We start from the raw sequence: 27,242 nt of genomic DNA, 5'->3' as shown, positions 1-27,242 counted from the left end.
TTTCATTTAGACATTTATGAATGGTTTTCTTAAACGAGAGTAGTAATGTCTTCAAAGGGGTCAGGGAAACAGCAAGGTGGAATAGAGAAAAGTTCCTCTCAGAAATGATTTCAAAATGGCACACAATGGACACAAGGCTCACATGACTAACAGAACATTTGAGAACAACCTGAATCTCCTTGTCTCGACCAGCAACCGTCAGCAGTGAGACCAGGCAACGAGGAGCAGGCGTGATTACATTCAACACACACCTGGTGTTGTGACCAGAACGGCAACCCTTCACTGATCCACTCATCAATACCTGTGTGGCCGTTTATGACAATTGAAAAAAAAAAATTACTTGCGCAAAGCAACAAGATAACAATAAAACATACAAATCTTATAATTAGAGTAAAAGGAGGTCTGCTTAAGTATATAAGGCTGCGTTTACACAGGTAGAACAATTCTGATCTTTTCACTAATTGGTCTTGACAAATTAGATCAGCTCTGAAAAAGATCTGTGATTGGTCATAAGATATCAATTGGGCTGCCTGTGTAACCGCAGCCCCAGTGCTCGTCAACCCTTGTAAATCATATGGCTGGTGTGTCTCAGAGCAGAGGTGTTGAGACCAGTCCTTAATTAAAAACAGGGTTTTACAAAATGTACATATACACCTTGTACAGTGATTCCCTAAATCCCATTCCTTTTCTCTGTAGCACTTGCTGTTCTATTCACAACGAGCAGTCAGAAACAAGAACGTAATACTAGTTCATTTCATTGGATTACAGTTCAAATGGTAGTACTCTGTCCTGCATCTTCTCATATTTCAGAGTAGGTTCTTGAGTGTCGGAAACATCCGTGTAGTGTGACGTGGCAAATTAATCTACTTATACTCGCCAGGCAAGTTTACGTCAATCAGCTAGCTCACACACAAACACGACCGCACTCTGACACACACGAAATGCAGACATTCAATTTTGTATCGCTTCTCTCCAAGCATAGTCAAACACATTGAGGGAGAAACATCTTAATTGTTACCACCACCACACATTTACCCCCCCCCCCTCTCCCTCTCCCAGTAGAACTACTTCAACACTATTGGTAACAGCTAGTTCCAGAAAAAGACCACTTGAATAAATCACAGAAATATGACTCCTTATCAACTGTAACAATCGGAGGGGGGGGTGGTGTAATATTTTTCTCATTTTTGAAAATAATCAGTTGTTTGACTTTTTTTTCCTCTTCTACCCAGCTGTGTGAGTTACTAGGTTAGTGTGAGAGGGGCAAGGGGAGAAAGAGCGAGAGAAGAACGAAATGAGAAATCAGTGCCTCAAATCTGAGGAGCAGTAGTGTCCTATAACGCCACCTATAGGTTCTAGTCCTCCCTGTGTATGGCTGATGTGCTACTGCTGCTGACGACGTGAGGTACTGAGGTCCTGTGCGGTTCACAGGCTGCATTTGTGCATGACCATAGTGTAGGCGAAGTTTGAGAAGACAAGATGGCTGCAAGCCTAGGCACTTAGATCCCCGCTGTAACCAGAGATCCATCAGCCTGTGGTGTCTCAAGACTGCAGTCTTTTTTTTTACAAGTGTGGACGTGAGTGTGTGAGCTGATGCGGTATGGGTCTCTCCAGTGTGTATGGTGGAGACTGTCACTCTCGTATGCTGGCGGAGTAAGAGAACTGGGGGAAGTGCGCTGGCTGGTTGGGGTCCTCACAGTCCAGATTGTCATCTGGAAAACAGAGAAAACAGTGTCAGCGCCGTAACGTTGTCCCTGCTGGTGGCATAAAGTGGCACAAATCAGGTTTCCATCCAACCTTTTTATGCGAGTAAAGTTTATGTTGGATAAATAAAATGTCACGACAGATGTGATTGAAACAGCAAATTTGTCGGTCAAATTTCTAAACGTCACCAAAACTAAATAAGCTAAACAATACTGATAGGGGGGGAAAAAATATCTATAGTTGCATATCGGGATACTATTTTTGACGATATATTGTAAAGACAATATTGCTAGTTGGCTGTACCTGCACCAAAAAGTATTTTTCATTCATAGCGTGTTCGATCTTTTTAAATAGCAAGACATTTTGTTTTCAGCACTTTTTACCTGACTGAACAAAAAAAAAAAAAAAAACTTGTTTTCGCATGTGCGTGCGCCTGCTAATGTTTTTTTATTCAAGCAATATGTTTGGAACATCGAATCGCAATGCGTATAGAATCATGAGAATCACAATACATATCGGCACCTAAGTATCATGATGTCCCTGGCAATTTCCTGCATCTTTGTGTGTCAGAAAAATGAATAATGCAAGAAATGGCAGTGGAAATGCCTTTATGCTCAAATATCCATATCAAAACAAACTTGGGAGTCAATGATTTGGTGTGTGGTCCACCCAGTACGACTCGGGAAAGCATGCCCTATTTTAGGCTATAGATAAAATAAGTTCTGAACTTCACAGGGTGGTGATTAGTGCACAGTGATGAGCTTGATGCTCCCTTTGTTTTTATGTACATTTTAGAATACTCGCGTAAACATCTATCGCCAATTGGATGAAAATCTAGCTAAACACTAATAAAAACACTTGCAAACTCACATGCATGCATAAACACACACACAAACTCACACTTGTCTGGAGGTGTGACTGTGATGGTCTGTGCCGTGAACTCATCGTCAAAGTAGCGGGTGTCGGTCTCCGAAGTCACCTGAGGCTTGAAGGGCGGAGTCAGCTGAGGTAGAGAGCAGAGATTGGCTAAATGGTCCAGAAGTAGACATCACAGTACCAACCTTTCCTCTGCCATCTCAGAAGACTTGTAAAACATATTGATATTGGCTGAGTTCGAGAGCATCAAATGTGTGATGCGTTGTGGGTAAATTCTGATTGACTGCCATCTACAAATAATAACAATCTATGATGCAACCAACTCTGTGGCCTTATGGTTAAAGTTTCCACCTGGAGATTGATAGGTTGAGTCATACCAAAGACTCTGAAAATGGGACTTCATGCCTCTCTGCTTGGCACTAGTTTCAAGTTTTAATGTCACATTCACAAGACATCTGTGGCATTGAGACAAAACGGCCCATTTTAGAGTAGCCTTTTGTCGCCAGCACAAGGTGCACCTGTGTAATTATCACATTGTTTTACCAGCTTATTGATATGCCACACCTGTCAAGTGGATGGATTATCTTGGCAAAGAAGAAATGCTCACTAACAGTCAAAAAAGGGTGCAACATTTTAGAGAGATATTTTATTTCAGCTCATAAAACATGGAACCAACACTTTACATGTTGAGTTCATATTTTTGTTCAGTATAGGTAGGTGGGCGAGGGCAGTGTGACATGCAATTGAGATTGCGTTGTCTGTTATGGCAGTATGCAAATTAGATTGGGTCTAGGGTGTTTGGGATGATGGGAGTTGATGTGTGCCATAACCAGCCTTTCAAAGCACTTCATGATTACAGATGTGAGTACTACAGGGTGGTAGTCATTGTGGCATGAAGCCTTAGAGTTCTTGGGAACAGGAATGAAGGTTATCTTAAAACATGTGGATTACAGACTCCGACAAAGAGAATATGCCTGCAATTTGATCTGATCTCTGAGAACATGCCCTGGAATACCGTCAGGCCCCGCGAGTGTTTACCTGATTAAAGACCTTACTCACATCGGCCTCAGAGAGAGATCACCCAGTGGTGGCCTTCACGTACGGTATGGTGGTGTTATTGTCGAAGTGTGCATAAAATGGGTTGAGTTCATCTGGTAGAGAGGCATAGTTGGGCAGATCACAGCTGGGTCTTCCTTTGTAATCCGTAATGGGCTGTAGCCCCTCCCACAGGCGACAGGGTCGGAGCCTGTGTATTATAGTTCCACTTTATTCTTACATGGTCCCGTTGCTCGTTTGATGACTCTGCGGAGGTCGTAGCAGGAGTTCTTGTACTTATTCCTGTCCTCAGCAGTAGCCTCAGGGTTGTCTGTGATGGCCCTGTGTGCAGTAGCCCTGTCCTTTAGTTCAGCGACAACCTCTGTGTTAATCCAGGGCTTTTGATTGGGGGAAGCAGCGAACCTTCACTGTTGGGACAACTATTGGCGATGCATTTCCTTATGAAGCTGGTGACGGAGGTGGTTAGCTTGTTGATGGTATCGTCAGTCTCTCTGAACATATTCCAATCATCAAGGAAAAGGACTCGGGATCTTCTCTGCTTAGCACTCAGCATTAAGGAAAATAATTTGCTTTAGGCCCTGCGAAATACTAGCACCCTGTCCAGGGGGTGCACGAGGGGTACTTCTACATCAAGCTGCCTCACGCTACAGAAACAAGTGATCGTCTCCTGCCCTATGGGGCATTCTAGCTCAGACAAGGCTAATTAATTTACTTATTGATGATGCAAGGTCATTTGGGAATCAGTCATTCAGCAGTTGATGTCAAACAAGTGCAAACAAAATGACCTGGAATGCCATCATTTGACTGATTCAGTACCACTAATCTATCAGCCTATATTCACTCACCTTCCTATCTACCACATCCTGCCAGTTGATGGAGGTGAAGAACTTGTGGGACATCACATCTTTGGCATCATCTGGTCCTCCCCCTAACCTGTCAATAAACAACAGAATATCAGAGAACCCAGCTCGATTCGCACCAGTATTTTCTACTACATTAGGGGCTGTGTGGGCAGGCCTGCAATCATGAGCACACACACCTTTCTTGAGCAGACACCCAGCCTAACACAAATGGTGTCCTCCCTGAGCAGGCCAGTCAAACAGTCACACAGAACCATATCCCAACCCCACCACGACGTACCTCTGCTTGGGGTCCTTTTTGAGCAGGCCTGCGAGCAGCGCCTTACCCTCGGGGGCCAGGTTCCGGGGGAAGCGGATCTCCTCCATGAGGATGAGCTCAAACAGCCGCTCATGGTCCTGGTTGTAGAAGGGCAGCCGACCGCACATCATCTCGTACATGACCACGCCCAAGCCCCACCAATCCACAGCGCGACCGTAGTCATTGTCCTCCAGCACCTTGACGTGCAGGGAGGTAGGGGGAAAATAAACGGTCTTAGTCACTTTATGGGGGCCTTCAAAAATAACTGTTCCATAGGCGATTGATGACATTAGCATAGAGAGGGATACCTCCAATCTAAATACTCACTGCGTTAAGATTAACTTTTTTTTAAACAATGGAGAATCAGTAGATAAGAGAACCAATCTTAAGCAGGATATCTGCAGGTTCCATGAAGTAGAATTTTAAACTTTAAGACCTTTTTAATGCCACTTGAGGTCTGCACACCACGCAATTGCTAATATTCCTTTCCAGAAATTAGCCCATGTTAGCAAAAATAAGTTTAGGGCTGGCTCTAAAAAGGCTATAGACTACAGGGTTCATATTATCAGGCAGGTGTGTTATTTTAGCAATGAGCATTCTCCTGTAGGCTAAAGGATGGAAACTACACAAAAAAAAGAAACGTCCTCTTGTCAACTGCGATTATTTTCAGCAAACTTAACATGTGTAAATATTTGTATGAACATAAGATTAAACGACTGAGACAAACTGAACAAGTTCCACAGACATGTGACTAACCGAAATGGAATAATGTGTCCCCGAACAAACGGAGGGCCAAAATCAAAAGTAACAGTCAGTATCTGGTGTGGCCACCAACTGCATTAAGTACTGCAGTGCATTCCACTCATGGACTGCACCAGATTTACCAGTTCTTGCTGTGAGATGTTACTCCACTCTTCCATAAAGGCACCTGCAAGTTCCCGGACATTTCTGGGGGGGAATGGCCCTAGCACTCACCCTCCGATTCAACAGGTCCCAGACGTGCTCAATGGGATGAGATCCGGGCTCTTCGCTGGCCATGGCAGAACACTTGACATTCCTGTCTTGCAAGAAATCACGCATAGAACGAGCAGTATGGCTGGTGGCATTGTCATGTTGGAGGGTCATGTCAGGATGAGCACCACATGAGGGAGGAGGACGTCTTCCCTGTAACGCACAGTGTTGAGATTGCCTGCAATGACAACAAGCTCAGTCCGATGATGCTGTGCCAGACCATGACGGACACCACCACGATCCCGCTCCAGAGTACAGGCCTCAGTGTAACACTCATTCCTTCGACGATAAACGCGAATCCGACCATCACCCCTGGTGAGCTGGTGAGACAAAACCGCGACTCGTCAGTTAAGAGCACTTTTGCCAGTCCTGTCTGGTCCAGCGACGGTGGGTTTGTGCCCATAGGCGACGTTGTTGCCGGTGATGTCTGGTGAGGACCTGCCTTACAACAGGCCTACAAGCCTTCAGTCAGCCTCTCTCAGCCTATTGAGGACAGTCTGAGCACTGATGGAGGGATTGTGCGTTCCTGGTGTAACTCGGGCAGTTGTTGATGCCATCCTGTACCTGCCCGCAGGTGTGATGTGCAGATGTACCGTTCCTGTGCAGGTGTGGTTACACATGGTCTGCCACTGCGAGGACGATCAGCTGTCCATCCTGTCTCCCTGTAACGCTGTCTTAGGCGTCTCACAGTACAGACATTGCAATTTATTGCCCTGGCCACATCTGCAGTCCTCATGCCTCCTTGCAGCATGCCTGAGGCACATTCACGCAGATGAGCAGGGACCCTGGGCATCTGTCTTTTGGTGTTTTTCAGAGTCGGTAGAAAGGCCTCTTTAGTGTCCTAAATGTTCATAACTGTGACCTTAATTGCCTTCCGTCTGTAAGCGGTACGTGTCTTAACGACCGTTCCACAGGTGCATGTTCATTAATTGTTTATGGCTCATTGAACAAGCATGGGAAACAGTGTTTAAACCCTGTACAATGAAGATCTATGAAGTTATTTGGATTTTTACAAAATTATCTTTAAAAGACAGGGTTCTGAAAAAGAGACCTTTCTTTTTTTGCTGAGTTTAGTAGCATAGTGGCTAGGCTATAGATGGATGAAGCATGAGTTTGTCCATGTCCATTTGTTTAGGATACCCCAAAGAGATAATTCATTACAAACTAGCTAGATGACAAACAAAGTGTTCAGGAATGTAGCTTCGATACCAATACCAGCTTTGTATAATTATACTCAATACCATAACTGTGAAAAAATGCCTTAAGTCAAATATATACAGCACTGTTACTGTATAAAACACGTGATCAACTCTCCATCTGGAGAGCTAGGTCACTGGGTGTGTAGTCTTTTGATCCAGCACTGCTCAAACACAACCGAGTCAGCATAACAAGGTCCTGTTGAGCAGTTGATTTAGAGTAGGGCTGGAACATAAGTCTACACACCCAGTTAGGCTACACACCCAGTTAGGCTTGGGCAATATACTGTATAGGGGCGGCAGGTAGCCTAGAGGTTCACGGTTGCTAGATCAAATCCCAAAGCTAACAAGGTAAAAAAAATAAAAAATGTCCTCCTGCCCCTGAACAAGGCAGTTAACCCACTGTTCCTAGGCCGTCATTTTAAATAATAATTAGTTCTTAACTGACTTGCCAAGTTAAATAAATAGACAAATCAAGATCCCGGTTGCCTAAATTGTTTTGTGCGTCAAATGGTGTATGTATGTATGTATGTATGTGTGTGTGTATGTGTGTGTGTATGTATGTATGTGTGTATGTGTGTGTATGTGTATGTGTATGTGTATGTGTGTGTGTATGTGTATGTGTATGTGTATGTATGTGTATGTGTATGTATGTATGTGTATGTGTATGTATGTGTATGTATGTGTATGTATGTATGTGTGTGTATGTGTGTGTATGTGTGTATGTATGTGTGTGTATGTGTGTGTATGTGTGTATATGTGTGTATGTATGTATGTATGTATGTATGTATGTATGTATGTATGTATGTATGTATGTATGTATGTATGTATGTATGTATGTATGTATGTATGTATGTATGTATGTATGTATGTATGTATATATGTATATATGTATGTATGTATGTATGTATGTATATATGTATATATGTATATATACATACATATATATATATATATACATATATATATATATATATATGTATGTATGTATGTATATATGTATATATGTATATATACATACATATATATATATATATATATATATAGTGCCTTCGGACAGTACTCGAGACACCTTGAGTTTTTATTTACATTTTGTTTTAATCTAAAACTGATTAAATCTTTTTTTTTTCATCAATCTATATCCATAATGAAAAAGCAAAAATTGGTTTAGAAATGTTAGCTAATTTATTAAAAATAAAAACTGAAAACTTACATATACATAAGTATTCAGACCCTTTACTCAGCACTTTGTTGAAGCAAGTTTTAGAAATATCTCAAGGATGATCAATGAAACCGGAAGCACCTGAGCTCAATTTTGAGTCTCATAGCAAAGGGTATGAATACTTATGTAAATAAGGTGTTATTTATTTTTAAGAATAACCATGTTGCACTAGCCATGCCCAGCACCATGCCCTCACCTCCGGTGCAAGGTACTCTGGGGTGCCACAGAAGGTCTTCATGGTGGCGCCATCCGTGATACCTTCCTTACATAGCCCAAAGTCGGTGATTTTAACATGTCCGTCATTGTCCAGCATTAGATTCTCCAGCTGAGAAAAGACACCAGGATGGATGAGACATTAGAACAGAGTGATGTCACTATCAAAGGTTACAGTTGAGTAAGTTAAATCAGTCTGCATCCTGAGAGAACACCGACTTATATGATGATCTTGATGGCTAGCTAGCAAACGGAATCAGCCATCCAGGTCATCCCATTTTCGGGTGTCAATTGATTTTAAAAAGTTGTGCTTCACATGTCACACCAACAACTGTGAGAATGGTCAAATGGTACTTTTTGTAAACGTCTTGAGAATTTACACAAGGCATGATTATTATTACAATTTGAAAAAACAAAATCCTTTGATGTATGAAGGGAGCAAAGAGCAGGACAAAAATCAACACAGATAGTGCTTGCCTTCAGGTCCCTGTATACCACATCACGAGAGTGGAGGTACTCCAATGCAGATACAATCTCAGCGCCATAGAAACGGGCCCGGTCTTCCGTGAACACGCGATCCCGAGACAGGTGGAAGAAGAGCTGTAGGGAAAAATACAGCAAGAGTGTAAAAAGGCAAAATGATTCATTTGAGATGCTTTAATATAAAAAATGCCCTTGATTGCTTGAACACGATTTCTGCAACAGCCACTAAACTGCAAGTGTTTGCCAAAACAAAACATTTCTCTTGCTAAATGCACTAACACCACCAAAACTTTAAATACCTTTCACACTATCTCTGTGAACGCATGTGGTTGAATCATCAGCATACATGGACACACATTCTGTTTTATTCCAGTGGCAACAGGTCATTGGTAAAAATAGAAAAGAGGGCCTAGAGAGCTTCCCTGCCATACACCAGATTTAACATGTTTGACATTATAGAAGATTCCATTAAAAGAAAACACACAGTTCTATTAGATAGATAGCTCTGAATCCACAATATGTTATAGGTTGGATATCAAATGCTGCACTGAAATGTAACAGTACAGCTCCCACAATCTCTTTATCAATTTCTTTCAACCAATCATCAGTCATTTGTGTCAGTCCAGTACACATGTGCCCTTCTCTAAGCTTGCTGATAGTCTTGTTAATTTGTTTACAGCGAGATAGCATTGTATTTGGTGAAACAACATTTTTCTAAATGTTTGCTAAGAGCTGTCAGCAAGTTGATAGGTTTGCTATTATAACTAGTAAAGCCCGCTTTACCAGTCTTGGGTAGCGGAATGACTTCTGCTTCCCTCTAGGCCTGAGGGCAAGCACTTTCCACTATGCTCATATTAAAGACATGACAGATAGGAGTGGCTATAGAGTCAGCTACCATCCTCCCTAGATTAACATCTAAATTGTTAATGAGAAAATGTATTTTATAAAACAAACTAACACCCTTAGAACATATGTCACCAAACGTAGGTCTATCTGAATCCATGAATTCATCAAATGGTAATTTCACCAGATCAGTCTCTTAATTCTGGTCCTGGGGTGCACATTTAGTTTTTTCTCTCTTGTAATGGAGATTTGTGTCAAATGTTTTGCAAAAAAAGTGTTTAGCATTTAGCATGAAAACAATGTGAAATGACAAACTTATGTAGAAAAAAAAATAATAATAATAAAAAAAATATATATATATATATATATATATTTTGGCCATATGGGATACATTTCAATCAGTGTTCAAACAATTGATAAAACTGTAATTAGACATTCATGTTTGTGTGTGTGTGTGTGTCATTGGGACGCCCACCTCTCCTCCGTTGGCGTATTCCATCACAAAACATAATCGGTCATGAGTCTGGAAAGCGTATTTCAGTGTCTGGAAGAGTGGAATGAGACAATTGATCAATTTCCCATCCCGCAAGCCCTCCTATAAATAAACAGCATGTGTGGGTGTTCTGTTTTGGACCAGCACAAATAAAGGTTGACAGTAACACAGAACACTCACTGTGAGGAAGGGATGACGGGTGTTCTGTAACACTCTGCTCTCTGTAACCGTGTGCGCAACCTCATCCTGGACACACATTTACACAAATCAGATCAGACCGCCAGCCTTTCACAGCAACAATAAACACCAAAACACAGTACTTAGACCCTTAGCTTATAACTAATTATAAACTGGGTGGTTTGAGCCCTGAATGCTCACTGGCACATCAAACCGTATAACATAACATTTATTTTTTACTGCTCTAATTACATTGGTAACCAGTTTATGATAGCAATAAGGTACCTAGGGGGTTTGTGGTATATGGCCAATATACCACAGTTAAGGGCTGTGTCCTAGCACTCTACGTTGCGCATAAGAACAGCCCTTAGCTGTGGTATATTGGCCACATACCACACCCCCTCGGGCCGTATTGCTTAAATATACCACTCACCACCTAAAAATGCCATATACAGGACAATCGGACTAACTAGATTAGGCCTAATACCAAAGGATCGTAATTTCCCAATAAATTGATGGCCAGTAGTCTTCAACACTGTAAAGTGGTATAGGTTAGGCCTATTTCTTTACCTTAGCGATGATGACCTCCTTGCGCAGGATCTTCATGGCGTAGTGCATCCCCGTGGCTTTCTCCTTCACCAGGATAACCTTGCCAAATGTGCCTTTCCCCAGCAGCTTCAGGTAGTCAAAGTCACTCATCGTCTGACAACACAGAAACAGGGTTGAAAATTCAACCATCTTATCTTATGTAACCCAGCCCAGCCTAACACATTGATGATGAACTATGATACTTTACAACAGATCATTCACACCATAGACAAAATTGCCACAGGGGATGGGGGGGCATGTCCTTACCCAATATTCAGAACAGGTCGATTCATCCCCCCAATAATTTATTTAAAAACTATAATTGGTTGGGGGCCCCATGGAGGTCGGGGGGCCCCCAGCTAGCATATGAACAAACTATACTAAATACACTGCTCAAAAAAATAAAGGGAACACTAAAATAACACATCCTTGATCTGAATGAATGACATTCTTATTAAATACTTTTTTCTTTACATAGTTGAATGTGCTGACAACAAAATCACACACAAATTATCAATGGAAATCAAATTTATCAACCCATGGAGATCTGGATTTGGAGTCACACTCAAAATTAAAGTGGAAAACCACACTACAGGCTGATCCAACTTTGATGTAATGTCCTTAAAATAAGTCAAAATGAGGCTCAGTAGTGTGTGTGGTCTCCACGTGCCTGTATGACCTCCCTACAACGCCTGGGCATGCTCCTGATGAGGTGGCGGATGGTCTCCTGAGGGATCTCCTCCCAGACCTGGACTAAAGCATCCGCCAACTCCTGGACAGTCTGTGGTGCAACGTGGCGTTGGTGGATGGAGCGAGACATGATGTCCCAGATGTGCTCAATTGAATTCAGGTCTGGGGAACGGGCGGGCCAGTCCATAGCATCAATGCCTTCCTCTTGCAGGAACTGCTGACACACTCCAGCCACATGAGGTCTAGCATTCTCTTGCATTAGGAGGAACCCAGGGCCAACCGCACCAGCATATGGTCTCACAAGGGGATCTCATCTCGGTACCTCATGGCAGTCAGGCTACCTCTGGCGAGCACATGGAGGGCTGTGCGGTCCCCCAAAGAAATGCCACCCCACACCATGACTGACCCACCGCCAAACTGGTCATGCTGGAGGATGTTGCAGGCAGCAGAACGTTCTCCACGGCGTCTCCAGACTGTCACGTGTGCTCAGTGTGAACCTGCTTTCATCTGTGAAGAGCAAAGGGCGCCAGTGGCGAATTTGCCAATCTTGGTGTTCTCTGGCAAATGCCAAACGTCCTACACGGTGTTGGGCTGTAAGCACAACCCCCAACTGTGGACGTCGCGCGCTCATGGAGTCTGTTTCTGACCGTTTGAGCAGACACATGCACATTTGTGGCCTGCTGGAGGTCATTTTGCAGGGCTCTGGCAGTGCTCCTCCTGCTTCTCCTTGCACAAAGGCGGAGGTAGCGGTCCTGCTGCTGGGTTGTTGCCCTCCTACGGCCTCCTCCACGTCTCCTGATGTGCTGGCCTGTCTCCTGATAGCGCCTCCATGCTCTGGACACTACGCTGACAGACACAGCAAACCTTCTTGCCACAGCTCGCATTGATGTGCCATCCTGGATGAGCTGCACTACCTGAGCCACTTATGTGGGTTGTAGACTCCGTCTCATGCTACCACTAGAGTGAAAGCACCGCCAGCATTCAAAAGTGACCAAAACATCAGCCAGGAAGCATAGGAACTGAGAAGTGGTCTGTGGTCACCACCTGCAGAACCACTCCTTTATTGGGGGTGTCTTGCTAATTGCCTATAATTTCCACCTGTTGTCTATTCCATTTGCACAACAGCATGTTAAATTTATTGTCAATCAGTGTTGCTTCCTAAGTGGACAGTTTGATTTCACAGAAGTGTGATTGACTTGGAGTTACATTGTGTTGTTTAAGTGTTCCCTTTATTTTTTTGAGCAGTGTATATCCACAGGTCACCAAATAATTATTGTTTTGCAATGAAGGTCTACAGTAGCCTCAACAGCACTCTGTAGGGTAGAACCATGGTGTAGCCGGAGGACAGCTAGTTTCCATCCTCCTCTGGGTACATTTGCTTCAATCCTAAAACCTAGGAGGTTGTTAGTTTTTACTCTTGTTTATTTAGAACCTAACAGACAACTATAAAAAGTTCAAACCAAGTTTATTCACCCAATGGGTCAGACAGCTGAAGAGACAAAGACATGTTCCCACCAGCACAATTGTGTATATATACACACACACCAGACTTTAGGTAAAGTCTCTTCCTCTTCGCTAAACATTACACATTTATTGCTAGGCAGGAAAATAATGTTGGTAATAAACGGTTCCTTCTCCCTTAATGTCACCTGACCTCAGCACCCATTCCTCAGTAATCCACAGCTCTCCACCCTTATCCGTGACCGCAACCATGTGATGGCCTTTCCCTTACTCGGTAACATTCCAAGCCCCTGGCTCATATTCAAACTTAATTGACTCCAACATATACATTCCTCCTACAGATAACCATTCACTTTTGGGGTAGAAACCAGACTGTGCGCCTTCTCCTTTCCATAGGATACCTGATGTCTAACAATAACATGTTCAGACAGAACATAAACGTTCTGCATTCCCCTCTCTCCCTCCATACCATGAACAAGGATATTCATATTTCAAGTTTAGAAGTCTATAAGAGCTCTTGCAGCATGAACTGACATGTCCACCCAATCAAAAGATCAGAGAATGGATCCAGTACTAAAAGCAGAAGCTACTGGTAGCTAGCCCTGCAGTTCATAAAATGTGGTGAGTAGTTGACACAAAGGAGAGAAGTTTTTGTCACTGACTTAGCTAGAAAATGCAGCTAGCCTACTCAAACACCAGGATCAAACAGAAGCATGCTATGTTAGCTAGCTGGCTATCCAACACTGGAACTCTTTCAAGTCAAGGTAAGCTTTTGGTTTTATGAATTTATTGCCACCGGGGCCTGCTGATGTAACTGCTAAACTGCTTGATGACTGTACTGCATGATTGTAGCAAGTTTACTAACGCGTTAGTTCTAGTAGCTATGTTGACTAACTATGACGTAAGCTAATATAATACGGATAATAAATGGCACCGAAGGAGATGGCTGCTGTTTTACGATCCCATAACCAATTGTGCTATTGTGTATGTTTTGTTTTTAGTTATTTGTAACTTATTTTGTACATAATGTTTCTGCCACAGTGTCTTATGACCGAAAAGAGCTTCTTGATATCAGGGCAGTGATTACTCACCTCATACTGGAGGAATTCTTCAAAGAGTTGGACGGGAAGGATTTACCTCGGACGCTCAACAGGGCCCTCACCGTCATTCGAAGGAGGAAAAGACATATCGTGGACGACGGTCCGGGTGCCTTGTAAGGATTCGTCACAGAGAGGGTAATCTACCTTAACCGTCGGTGCTATTAGCCAACGTACAATCAATCGATAATAAAATAGACGAACTACGAGCATGTATATCCTACCAACAGGACATTAAAAACTGTAATATCTTATGTTTCACAGAGTCGTGGCTGAACGACAACATGATTAACATACAGCTGGCAGGTTAAGCTTTTTCTGCAGGATAGTACAGCGTCTTCTGCAGCGGCCTATGTATATTTGTAAACAAAAGCTGGTGCACAAAATCTAAGGAAGTCTCAAGGTTTTGCTCGCCTGAGGTAGAGTATCTCATGATAAGCCGTAGACCACACAATTTACCAAGAGAGTTTACACCTATATTTTTGATACATGTCTATATACCACCGCAAAGAGATGCAGGCACTAAGACCGCACTCAATGAGCTGTATACGGCCATTAGCAAACAGGAAAATGCTCATCCAGAGGCGGCGCTGCTAGTGGCCGGGGACTTTAATGCAGGGAAACTTCCGTTCTACCTAATCTCTACCAACATGTTAAATGTGCAACCAGAAGGGAAAAAAACTCTAGACCACCTTTACTCCATGCACACAGAGAGACGCGTACTAAGCTCTTCCTCGCCCTCCACTTGGCAAATCTGACCATAATTATATCCTCACGATTCCTGTTTATAAGCCAAACTAAAGCAGGGCGCACCAGTAACTTGGTCAATAAGAAAGCGGTCAGATGTAGCAGACGCTAAGCTACAGGACTGTTTTGCTAGCACAGACTGGGAAATGTTCTGAGATTCTTCCGATGGCATTGAGGAGCAAACCACATCAGTCACTTCATCAATAAGTGCATCAATGACGTCGTCCCCACAGTGACCGTACAGTACATACCCCGACCAGAAGCCATGGATTACAGGCAACATCCACACTGAGCTAAAGGGTAGAGCTGCCGCTTTCAAGGAGCGGGACTCTAACCCGGAAGCTTTTAAGAAATCACGCTATACCCTCCAACGAACCATCAAACACGCAAAGCATCAATACAGGACTAAGATTGAATTGTACTACACCGGCTCCGGTGCTCGTTGGATGACGCAGGCCTTGTGAACTATTACAGACTACAAAGGGAAGCACAGCCGCGAGCCACCCAGTGACACAAACCGACCAGACAAGCTAAATTGCTTCTATGCTCGCTTCAAAGCAAGTAACACAAACATGCATGAGAGCACCAGCTGTTCCTGGACGACTTAATCATTCACAAGGCCGTAGGGCCTGACGGATTACCAGGACGTGTACTCCAAGCATGTATTCACTGACATTTTCAACCAGTCCCTGATTGAGTCTGTAATACCAACATGTTTCAAGCAGACCACCAAAGTCACTGTGCCCAAGAACACTAAGGTAACCTGACTATATGACTACTGACCTGTAGCACTCACGTCTGTAGCCATGAAGTGCTTTGGAAGGCTGGTCAATGCTCACATCAACACCATCATCCTAGAAACCCTAGAACCTCTATAGTTTGCATACCGCCCCAACAGATCCACAGATGATGCAATCTCTATTGCACTCAACACTGCCCTATACAACCTGGACAAAAGGAACACATACAGTTGATCGGAAGTTTACATACACTTAGGTTGGAGTCATTAAAACTCATTTTTCAACCACTCCACAAATTTCTGGTTAACAAACTATAGTTTTGGTAAGTCGGTTAGGGCATCTGTGTGCATGACAAGTAATTTTTCCAACAATTGTTTACAGACAGATTATTTCACTGTATCACAATTCCAGTGGGTCAGAAGTTTACATACACGGTGCCAAAGACTGTGCCTTTAAACAGCGTGGAAAATTCCAGAAAATGATGTCATGGCTTTAGAAGCTTCTGATAAATGATGTCAATTAGCCTGAGTCAATTGGAGGTGTACCTGTGAATGTATTTCAAGGCCTACCTTCAAACTCAGTGCCTCTTTGCTTGACATCATGGGAAAATCTAAAGACATCAGCCAAGACCTCAGAAAAAAATTGTAGACCTCCACAAGTCTGGATCATCCTTGAAGGTACCACGTTCATCTGCACAAACAATAGTACGCAAGTATAAACAATATGGGACCACAAAGCCGTCACACCGCTCAGGAAGGTGACGCGTTCTGTCTCCTAGAGATGAACATACTTTGGTGAGAAAAGTACAAATCAATCCCAGAACAGCAGCAGAGGACCGTGTAATTATGCTGGAGGAAACGGTACAAAAGTATCGATATCCACAGTAAAACAAGTCCTATATCGGCCGCTCAGCAAGGAAGAAGCCACTGCTCCAAAACCATCATAAAAAAGTCAGACTACGGTTTGCAACTGCACATGGGGACAACGATCGTACTATTTGCTGCAAGAGGGACTGGGGTGCACTTCACAAAATAGATGGCTTCATGGGGGGGGATAATTATGTGGATATATTGAAGCAACATCTCAAAATATCAGTCAGGAAGTTAAAGCTTGGTCGCAAATGGGTCATGACCCTAAGCATACTTCCGAAGTTGTGGCAAATTGGCTTAAGGACATCAAGTCAAGGTATTGGAGTGGCCATCACAAAGCCCTGACCTCAATCCCATAGAAAATGTGTGGGCATAACTGAAAAAGTGTGTGTGAGCAAGGAGGCCTACAAACCTGACTCAATTACACCAGCTCTATCAGGAGGAACGGACCAAAATTCCCCCAACCTATTGTGGGAAGCTTGTGGAAGGCTACCCGAAACATTTGACCCAAGTTAAACAATTTAAAGGCAATGCTAACAAATACTAATTGAGTGTATGTAAACTTCTGACCCATTGGGAATGTGATGAAAGAAATAAAACACCATCGTGCCTTCAAAGCTTATCAATAAGCTAAGGACCCTGGGACTAAACACCTCCCTCTGCAACAGGATCCAGGATTTATTTTTTATTTTATTTTTTTATTTCACCTTTATTTAACCAGGTAGGCCAGTTGAGAACAAGTTCTCATTTGCAACTGCGACCTGGCCAAGATAAAGCATAGCAGTGTGAGCAGACAACACAGAGTTACACATGGAATAAACAATTAACAAGTCAATAACACAGTAGAAAACAAAGGGGGGAGTCTATATACAATGTGTGCAAAAGGCATGAGGAGGTAGGCGAATAATTACAATTTTGCAGATTAACACTGGAATGATAAATGATCAGATGGTCATGTACAGGTAGAGATATTGGTGTGCAAAAGAGCAAGTAAATAAATAAAAACAGTATGGGGATGAGGTAGGTGAAAATGGGTGGGCTATTTACCAATAGACTATGTACAGCAGCAGCGATCGGTTAGCTGCTCAGATAGCTGATGTTTGAAGTTGGTGAGGGAGATAAAAGTCTCCAACTTCAGCGATTTTTGCAATTCGTTCCAGTCACAGGCAGCAGAGTATTGGAACGAAAGGCGGCCAAATGAGGTGTTGGCTTTAGGGATGATCAGTGAGATACACCTGCTGGAGCGCGTGCTACGGGTGGGTGTTGCCATCGTGACCAGTGAACTGAGATAAGGCGGAGCTTTACCTAGCATGGACTTGTAGATGACCTGGAGCCAGTGGGTCTGGCGACGAATATGTAACGAGGGCCAGCCGACCAGAGCATACAGGTCGCAGTGGTGGGTGGTATAAGGTGCTTTAGTGACAAAACGGATGGCACTGTGATAGACTGCATCCAGTTTGCTGAGTAGAGTGTTGGAAGCCATTTTGTAGATGACATCGCCGAAGTCGAGGATCGGAAGGATAGTCAGTTTTACTAGGGTAAGCTTGGCGGCGTGAGTGAAGGAGGCTTTGTTGCGGAATAGAAAGCCGACTCTTGATTTGATTTTCGATTGGAGATGTTTGATATGAGTCTGGAAGGAGAGTTTGCAGTCTAGCCAGACACCTAGGTACTTATAGATGTCCACATATTCAAGGTCGGAACCATCCAGGGTGGTGATGCTAGTCGGGCATGCGGGTGCAGGCAGCGATCGGTTGAAAAGCATGCATTTGGTTTTACTAGCGTTTAAGAGCAGTTGGAGGCCACGGAAGGAGTGTTGTATGGCATTGAAGCTTGTTTGGAGGTTAGATAGCACAGTGTCCAATGACGGGCCGAAAGTATATAGAATGGTGTCGTCTGCGTAGAGGTGGATCAGGGAATCGCCCGCAGCAAGAGCAACGTCATTGATATATACAGAGAAAAGAGTCGGCCCGAGAATTGAACCCTGTGGCACCCCCATAGAGACTGCCAGAGGACCGGACAGCATGCCCTCCGATTTGACACACTGAACTCTGTCTGCAAAGTAATTGGTGAACCAGGCAAGGCAGTCATCCGAAAACCGAGGCTACTGAGTCTGCCGATAAGAATATGGTGATTGACAGAGTCGAAAGCCTTGGCAAGGTCAATGAAGACGGCTGCACAGTACTGTCTTTTATCGATGGCGGTTATGATATCGTTTAGTACCTTGAGTGTTGCTGAGGTGCACCCGTGACCGGCTCGGAAACCAGATTGCACAGCGGAGAAGGTACGGTGGGATTCGAGATGGTCAGTGACCTGTTTGTTGACTTGGCTTTCGAAGACCTTAGATAGGCAGGGCAGGATGGATATAGGTCTGTAACAGTTTGGGTCCAGGGTGTCTCCCCTTTGAAGAGGGGGATGACTGCGGCAGCTTTCCAATCCTTGGGGATCTCAGACGATATGAAAGAGAGGTTGAACAGGCTGGTAATAGGGGTTGCGACAATGGCGGCGGAAAGTTTCAGAAATAGGGGGTCCAGATTGTCAAGCCCAGCTGATTTGTACGGGTCCAGGTTTTGCAGCTCTTTCAGAACATCTGCTATCTGGATTTGGGTAAAGGAGAACCTGGAGAGGCTTGGGCGAGGAGCTGCCGGGGGGCAGAGCTGTTGGCCGAGGTTGGAGTAGCCAGGCGGAAGGCATGGCCAGCCGTTGAGAAATGCTTATTGAAGTTTTCGATAATCATGGATTTATCGGTGGTGACCGTGTTACCTAGCCTCAGTGCAGTGGGCAGCTGGGAGGAGGTGCTCTTGTTCTCCATGGACTTCACAGTGTCCCAGAACTTTTTGGAGTTGGAGCTACAGGATGCAAACTTCTGCCTGAAGAAGCTGGCCTTAGCTTTCCTGACTGACTGCGTGTATTGGTTCCGGACTTCCCTGAACAGTTGCATATCCCGGGGACTATTCGATGCTATTGCAGTCCGCCACAGGATGTTTTTGTGCTGGTCGAGGGCAGTCAGGTCTGGGGTGAACCAAGGACTGTATCTGTTCTTAGTTCTGCATTTTTTGAACGGAGCATGCTTATCTAAAATGGTAAGGAAGTTACTTTTAAAGAATGACCAGGCATCCTCAACTGACGGGATGAGGTCAATGTCCTTCCAGGATACCCGGGCCAGGTCGATTAGAAAGGCCTGCTCACAGAAGTGTTTTAGGGAGCGTTTGACAGTGATGAGGGGTGGTCGTTTGACTGCGGCTCCGTAGCGGATACAGGCAATGAGGCAGTGATCGCTGAGATCCTGGTTCAAGACAGCGGAGGTGTATTTGGAGGGCCAGTTGGTCAGGATGACGTCTATGAGGGTGCCCTTGTTTACAGAGTTAGGGTTGTACCTGGTGGGTTCCTTGATGATTTGTGTGAGATTGAGGGCATCTAGCTTAGATTGTAGGACTGGCGGGGTGTTAAGCATATCCCAGTTTAGGTCACCTAACAGAACAAACTCTGAGGCTAGATGGGGGCGATCAATTCACAAATGGTGTCCAGGGCACAGCTGGGAGCTGAGGGGGTCGGTAGCAGGCGGCAACAGTGAGAGACTTATTTCTGGAGAGAGTAATTTTCAAAATTAGTAGTTCGAACTGTTTGGGTATGGACCTGGAAAGTATGACATTACTTTGCAGGCTATCTCTGCAGTAGACTGCAACTCCTCCCCCTTTAGCAGTTCTATCTTGACGGAAGATGTTATAGTTGGGTATGGAAATCTCTGAATTTTGGTGGCCTTCCTGAGCCAGGATTCAGACACAGCAAGGACATCAGGGTTAGCAGAGTGTGCTAGAGCAGTGAGTAAAACAAACTTAGGGAGGAGGCTTCTGATGTTGACATGCATGAAACCAAGGCTTTTTCGATCACAGAAGTCAACAAATGAGGGTGCCTGGGGACATGCAGGGCCTGGGTTTACCTCCACATCACCCGCGGAACAGAGAAGGAGTAGTATGAGGGTGCGGCTAAAGGCTATCAAAACTGGTCGCCTAGAGCGTTGGGGACAGAGAATAAGAGGAGCAGGTTTCTGGGCATGGTAGAATATATTCAGGGCATAGTGCGCAGACAGGGGTATGGTGGGGTGCGGGTACAGCGGGGGTAAGCCCAGGCACTGGGTGATGATGAGAGAGGTTGTGTCTCTGGACATGCTGGTTGTAATGGGTGAGGTCACCGCATGTGTGGGAGGTGGGACAAAGGAGTTATCAGGGGTATGAAGAGTAGAACTAGGGGCTCCATTGTGAACTAGAACAATGATAACTAACCTGAGCAACAGTATACAAGGCATATTGACATTTGAGAGAGACATACAGCGAGGCATACAGTAATCACAGGTGTTGAATTGGGAAAGCTAGCTTAAACAGTAGGTGAGACAACAGCTAATCAGCTAGCACAACAACAGCAGGTAAAATGGCGTTGACTAGGCAACGGGGCCGACAGATAAAACATAAACAAGCAGAATGGAGTACCGTGATTAATGGACAGTCCAGAGTGCATCAGCTATGTAGCCAAGAGATCAGTGTCCAGGGGGCAGCGGTGGATGGGGCAGGGAAGCTGGACTGGCGAGTGTTATCCAGGTTGAAAAAAAAAAAAAAAAAAAAGTTAACAATGACTAAATAGCTTGTAGCTAGTTAGCTGGTTAGCTTCTGGAGGTTCTTGAGTGTGTTCTAAAAATTAAAAAAATAGCGATTCCGTATCACATTGGGTGAGGCAGGTTTCTGGAAAGGTATAAACAGATTAAAAATCAAGAAGAGATAGAAAGTAAATATGGGTCCGGTGAGTGTTTGGGACGCGGCGATTCAGACGGTTAGCAGGCCTGTGCTAACAAGCTAACAGTTCGTAGGCCCGGGCTAGACAAGCTAGCAGTTAGCAGGCCTGTGCTAACAAGCTAACAGTTCGTAGGCCCGGGCTAGACAAGCTAGCAGTTAGCAGGCCGAGTTTAGCAAGCAGGGAGATAGCGAGGGCTAGAGAGTTGGCCTTTAGGGGACGTCGCGATGGGGTGAGTCTGTTTATTCCTCTTCATGCGGTGACATCGATAGACCGGTCGTGGGCCCGGGTATTGTAGCCCAGGAGTATGCTACGGTGGTGGTACAGGTGCGCTGGCCGGGCTAGCTTCACGCTAAGTGGGTGGAAGCGCTAGCCAGGAGTAATCATCCGGGGTTGCGATTTAGCTAGATAGCTACTTGTGAAGATCCAGCTGAAATGTTCCGTTTGCGGTGGGAATCCAGGGATGAGTCCGGGGATGAAAAAATAAATAGGTCCGTTATGCTCTGGTTAGAGTCGCGTTGTTTGAGCTGGCGAGAGCTTTCCGAGCTAAAGGTTAGCTTAGCTGATGACCGGTTAGCTGAAGACCGCTAGCATAGCTGGTGGTTAGCCGGCTAGCTTCAGTTGAGGGGTTCCGGTTCAAGTAAATATAAATACTTTAGGAAAAATAGCTACATTGGGTGAGGCGGGTTGCAGGAGAGTATTTGGAAGCTTAGGTTTAGCAAAATGTTTTTGAAGAAAAATATGTAAAAAAACGAAAAATAGACGATATATACGGTATATACAGGGACACGACGAGACAGGACGACTTACTGCTACGCCATCTTGGTACGTATGACCTGACAGGCCGCCCCCAGGTGGTAAGGGTAGTTAACAACACATCCGCCACGCTGAGCCCCAATACGGGGGCCCCTCAGGGGTGCGTGCTCAGTCCCCGTTCACTCATCACTCATAATGGTCAGGCACAACTCCAGCACCATCATGAAGTTTGCCGATGACAACAGCGGTAGGCCTGATCACAGACAACGATGAGACAGCATATAGGGAGGAGGTCAAAGACCTGGCCGTGTGGTGCCAGGACAACAACCTCTCCCTCAATGTGATCAAGACTAAGGAGATGATTGTGGACTGCAGGAATAGGAGGACCGAGCACACCCCAATTCTCATCGACGGGCTGTAGTGGAACAGGTTGAGAGCTTCAAGTTCCTTCGTGTCCACAACACCAACAAACTATCATGGTCCAAACACACCAAGACAGTCGTGAAGAGAGCACGACAAAGCCTATTCCCCCTCAGGAGACAAGACATGCCACGTGTCCTCAGATCCTCAAAAGGTCGACAGCTGCACCATCGAGACCATGTTGCCTCACTGCCTGGTACAGCAACTGCTTGGCCTCCGACCGCAAGGCACTACAGAGGGTAGTGCGTACAGCCCAATACATCACTGGGGCAAAGCTTCTGCCATCCAGGACCTCTATACCAGGCTGTGTCAGAGGAAGGCCCTAAAAATTGTCAAACACTCCAGCCACCCTAGTCAAAGACTGTTCTCTCTGCTACCGCACAGCAAGCGGTACCAGAGCGCCAAGTCCAGGTCCAAAAGGATTCTTAACAGATTCTACCCCCAAGCCATAAGACTCCTGAACAGCTAATTAAAGGGCTACCCAGACCACTCTTATGCTGCTGCTCTCTGTTATAATCTATGCATAGTCACTTTCTCTCTACCTACATGTACATATTACCTAAATTACCCCGACTAACCGGTACCCCCGCACATTGACTCTGTACCGGTACCCCCTGTATATAGCCTCATTTGTTAATTCACTGCTGCTGTGTCAAATTATTTGTTACTTTTATTTTCTACTTATCTATTTTCTACTTATCTATTTTTTACTTAACACTTATTTTTTTAACTTCTTAAAGCATTGTTGATTAAGGGCTTGTAAGTAAGCATTTCACTGTAAGATCTACACCGGTTGTATTCGGTGCTTGTGACAAATAAAATGTAATATGATATGATGAAAACGATGTAGGCTGTATGTAGCAGTTATGATATTAAGGTTTAAGGAATTCTACAACCAAAATGATCCTGCGGTTTGTATGTAGCTGCTATGAAAGTTAACTGTTTGTGTGTGATCAGGGGTATATTCATTCCACAGATGCTATTAAAAAACATTTAGTAAACAGAAGCAAATGGAACAAAAGAGATAAACATACCTACATTTGTCCAATAGAAACTCTCATTTGCAACTGTTGGGACTAATGATTACACCCTAGATCAGCTAGATGCAGGCAAGTGTGCAAGGCAGTATTGAATGTGTTACTGTCTCACCTTGACGACATATTTTCTCTCAACTTGTGCACATACGTTGTAAACTTTCAGTCATAAGTTAGGTTGTAGCAACCTCATGATATGTATATGGAACATTCTAGTATCATGTAGTAGCCTAAACCTATCGATGTTACATTGAGCTGGGTGAATGGAATATGCTGGGTGAATGGAATCATCCAATATGCTGTAATAGAAATAAGGCCATGCTCATAAAAAATGGATCATCCTCCCTCATCTTAAAAATGTCACCGACCGCCACTGGTAGGAACAAACCAGGATTTAGCACCCAACCATATTGGAAGAATAATCTGAGTGAACATGTTGTCTATCATGTCATAGAAACACACTCACCACTTTGGAGCGGGTCTTGGACATGGCCACCTCCATCTCCTCCATGCTGCTGTTGTCGCTGGGAGAGCCAAACAGGTCCATGGGCTCTTCCTCCTCTCGCACCTTCAACCCATTGGCCACCGCCTGGATGGCACGCATCCACTCCTCTCTGACACACACACACCCAAATAATGTGCAATTACTACACCATAGTGAGCTTGTAGAATTCCTTCGAATCACTTTTGCCGATGACTTACACAGAAACATATCCATCCCTCCCTCCACCTCCATGTTGAATGTTAGCCCTCCTCCCCACTCTTATCTACCCCTTCCATTGGCCCATTCTTACACCTCATAGTTGCCCCTTTCCCCTCCTTACCTCTCTGCATTGCTTTCTACATGGAAGGTCCTCTCGATGACTGTTGTCCACTGCAGGCAGCGGATAACGAATGTGTTAGGCTTGGGCCGCTCTGTCTTCATCAGCTGGCATTCTGGGACAAACGGGGGGGATTACGGCATTACAAATGTTTTAATGCCGCAATCCCGTGTTTTTACCTCATTTAATTTGTGAAGTGTGTGAAGACCCCCAAAGCAACATCTAGCCTTGAAAACACAAACATTTCATTTAAATGTTATGTACAGAGGTGGCACTAAACACCCAGCAAAATAACAAAACACTGCCGGAGGCAAGAGCACAGGACATCAACAATAAAGTTTTCCCTTTGAAGGACCCTCACCTCCCACTGAGAAGTTGTTGAGCGGATGCAAGCTCTGGACGGACAGCTCAGGCTTCTCTTTGTAGCCGATGAAGGAGCCGTCACTCTTTAGGATGAAGTAGCGCGGCCTCCAAGTCTTAATGTACTCACCTGCACAGAGAGACAAGTGGGATTGAGTATACACCCCCTGAAAACTCTCATATAGCCTAGTCTGAGGTCAGCCACAATGCACATTCAGTGGCAACTACATACAGCCTGGAATGGTTGTTTCTCTGCCTGGCTTTGTCAGAAATTGTGTTTTGAAAGTGATTATATTAGCTGTGAATAATAATACATTGTGTGTCCTCACCTCTCTTGTGGAGCCATCCTTCTCGGACTACGCTGACCTCATTCATAGTCAAGGGTGGGATGGTCGCGGAAGGGGGTAGGGGAGGGGAACGGGTGGGGTTAAGGGAGGGGGGCCTGAGTGACTTGGACTGTCAGGAGGGTGTCAGTGTTTACAATAACCCAGCACCTAGACAAACAAACCACAACATGAGGAATATTAATGACAGCTAGGCTACATGAGTTTGTAAGACATAGGCTAGCCTACACAGAGTATGAAGAGATGAGCAGAGATTAACTGCATTTTGCATCCAATATGATTTTCCAGACAAAATTATTATTGGCACCTAACCTTTCTGGGTGAATGACAAAAAACTACAACTTTTATTAAGCATAGCTTATATTTGACGCTGGGGCAAGACTTTATTGGTGCTGCAAAAACAGATAGATCAAAGAAATGTGCCAGAGGGTACCAGTAAGCACACGAGCATGGCTGGGAGGGAGAAAGTGTTGCAATGGGTGTACAGAGAGCATTAGAGTTCGAATTGGTCAGTTAGCTTGGCTAGCAGACACCGTCAAATCAGCTGTTTAACATATAGCTAAAATAAACACTGTCCGACACTAATAAAGATGGCAAATTAGTTAGCTAGGCTACATCAAGTTTCAGGCTGACTTGAGACGCTGAGAGTCAAGACATGCTGGAAAAATCAGGCTGAAACTTGATGTAACTAACGTTAACGTGCTACAGCTAAACAGTTAACGTTAGCTAGCTAACTGTAGCGCAATGGCTCCAATCAATAACTTCTCGGTTTTGTTGGCAATCAACGGATGGTTGATCTGTAGGTTGCTAAATTTAAATAGTAAATTGAAACGGCATGGCATAAACTATCTAAATGTTGTATTGACACTTCTATCTGTAAAGTTAGATAGGCTATTCCTGTTTTTGGTAAGAAGCACACACGACACTAGCTATGAACTCTCTCATCATAGCAGCTAGCTAGCGTTAGCTGACAAGCCCAGCTTCAACTATGTTTGGACGAGGACTGACAGCAACACCTGTCACTTTCCCACCCGCAACCGAAACTAAAACGTAACGTACAAATTGACCTTCTTGGCAACAACTTGGCGATTTAGCGACTCTTGAGCCAATATTGAAGAAACAAACATCAGAAAACTCCAAGTTAACTGTAAATGTAACCTTTTACGTTAGATAGATAAACTAGCTAACAGTTATAGTAGCTAACTTCCATTAATACTCCCCACCATGGGCTGGTATTAGTGTTCATCGGTGTCTACATTTTCCCCCTGTCAACCCTGCAACGTTACAAACAAGGCTCTCTCAGCTAACGTAGCGTTGCCCTTTCTTCTCTGCAGTGTAGCTAGCTAACGCGTAACGTTACCTGAGTTTCGACCGTTTTCTGCGGTGGCGTGTTTGAGTCAGGGTGCACTAGTCTTCTAGTATGTACGCAGCAGAGCAGTAGCAAGCTATTTGCTCTTTGAATTAAAATGTCCAAAACTGTAAAAAGTATAAATGCGTATTTCTAAACTGTTTTCTCTACACGTTGTTCTTGTTTAGGTCCGTTTATTTTACAGGCTCAATCCAGTAATTTACAGGACATCCGAGAAGGAATACCCCCCCACATAAAAAAAGGGTACAAACGGAAATTACGCAGACGGGGTACGTATTTACGTGCGTCAGCCTGAGCAAGAAGGCATATCAAACATTGTTTTAACCAACCCAAGATATACCAGAGCCCGTCATTTCCTATGGGAAGAAATTAATCAGAACAAGCAAGGAGGTAAAAACAAGCAAGGAGGTGGTCAGAGCAAAGCACGAGATAGCCAGGTCCTATTGGCGCGTTCTAGCATTATTTGTATATTTCCACCTACTCTGTGAGGTGCGCTTTTCCAATAACTATATTCGCCCTTGCACTCCTTCTAAACAACGGCATTTTTGGAAATAGTTGCAAAGTGTAAAGTTCACATAGCTTAGTACACTCTGTTTGTTACAGATTTTAGTTTCGGAAACAGAAAACTCTATTGAGATCTCATATTTAAATCGAGGAGAAAATGTGCAGAAAGTCGGTCAAAATTAATCCCGCACCGTCTTCTCCCACGACAAGCTTCCTCTCTTCACCAAA

The 27,242-nt window shown here is 44.3% G+C and overlaps 1 protein-coding gene across 2 annotated transcripts; it reads right to left on the bottom strand.

Annotated features, from left to right (window-relative positions):
• LOC112225150 (RAC-beta serine/threonine-protein kinase) lies at positions 1-27,242 on the bottom strand. Of its 2 annotated transcripts, none has more exons than XM_042309127.1 (14): positions 27,206-27,242; positions 25,127-25,291; positions 24,799-24,927; positions 24,441-24,552; positions 24,083-24,230; positions 11,003-11,134; positions 10,436-10,501; positions 10,238-10,306; positions 8,914-9,036; positions 8,420-8,548; positions 4,777-4,991; positions 4,482-4,569; positions 2,605-2,707; positions 1-1,712 (listed from the first exon to the last, which is right to left on the bottom strand). In XM_042309127.1, exons 2-14 carry the CDS (start codon positions 25,170-25,172, stop codon positions 1,633-1,635), a joined length of 1,440 nt encoding a protein of 479 aa, XP_042165061.1. In that variant the 5' UTR covers positions 25,173-25,291; positions 27,206-27,242; the 3' UTR covers positions 1-1,632. The 2 variants fall into 2 exon arrangements, with proteins under 2 accessions (XP_042165061.1, XP_042165060.1); XM_042309126.1 differs by lacking the exon at positions 27,206-27,242 and adding an exon at positions 26,502-26,749.

Source organism: Oncorhynchus tshawytscha, linkage group LG30 (assembly GCF_018296145.1).
Source record: "Oncorhynchus tshawytscha isolate Ot180627B linkage group LG30, Otsh_v2.0, whole genome shotgun sequence".
NCBI classification, from domain to species: domain Eukaryota; kingdom Metazoa; phylum Chordata; class Actinopteri; order Salmoniformes; family Salmonidae; genus Oncorhynchus; species Oncorhynchus tshawytscha.
The sequence above is the reverse complement of the archived record's forward strand: the minus strand, read 5'-3'. Positions and strand labels throughout refer to the sequence as shown.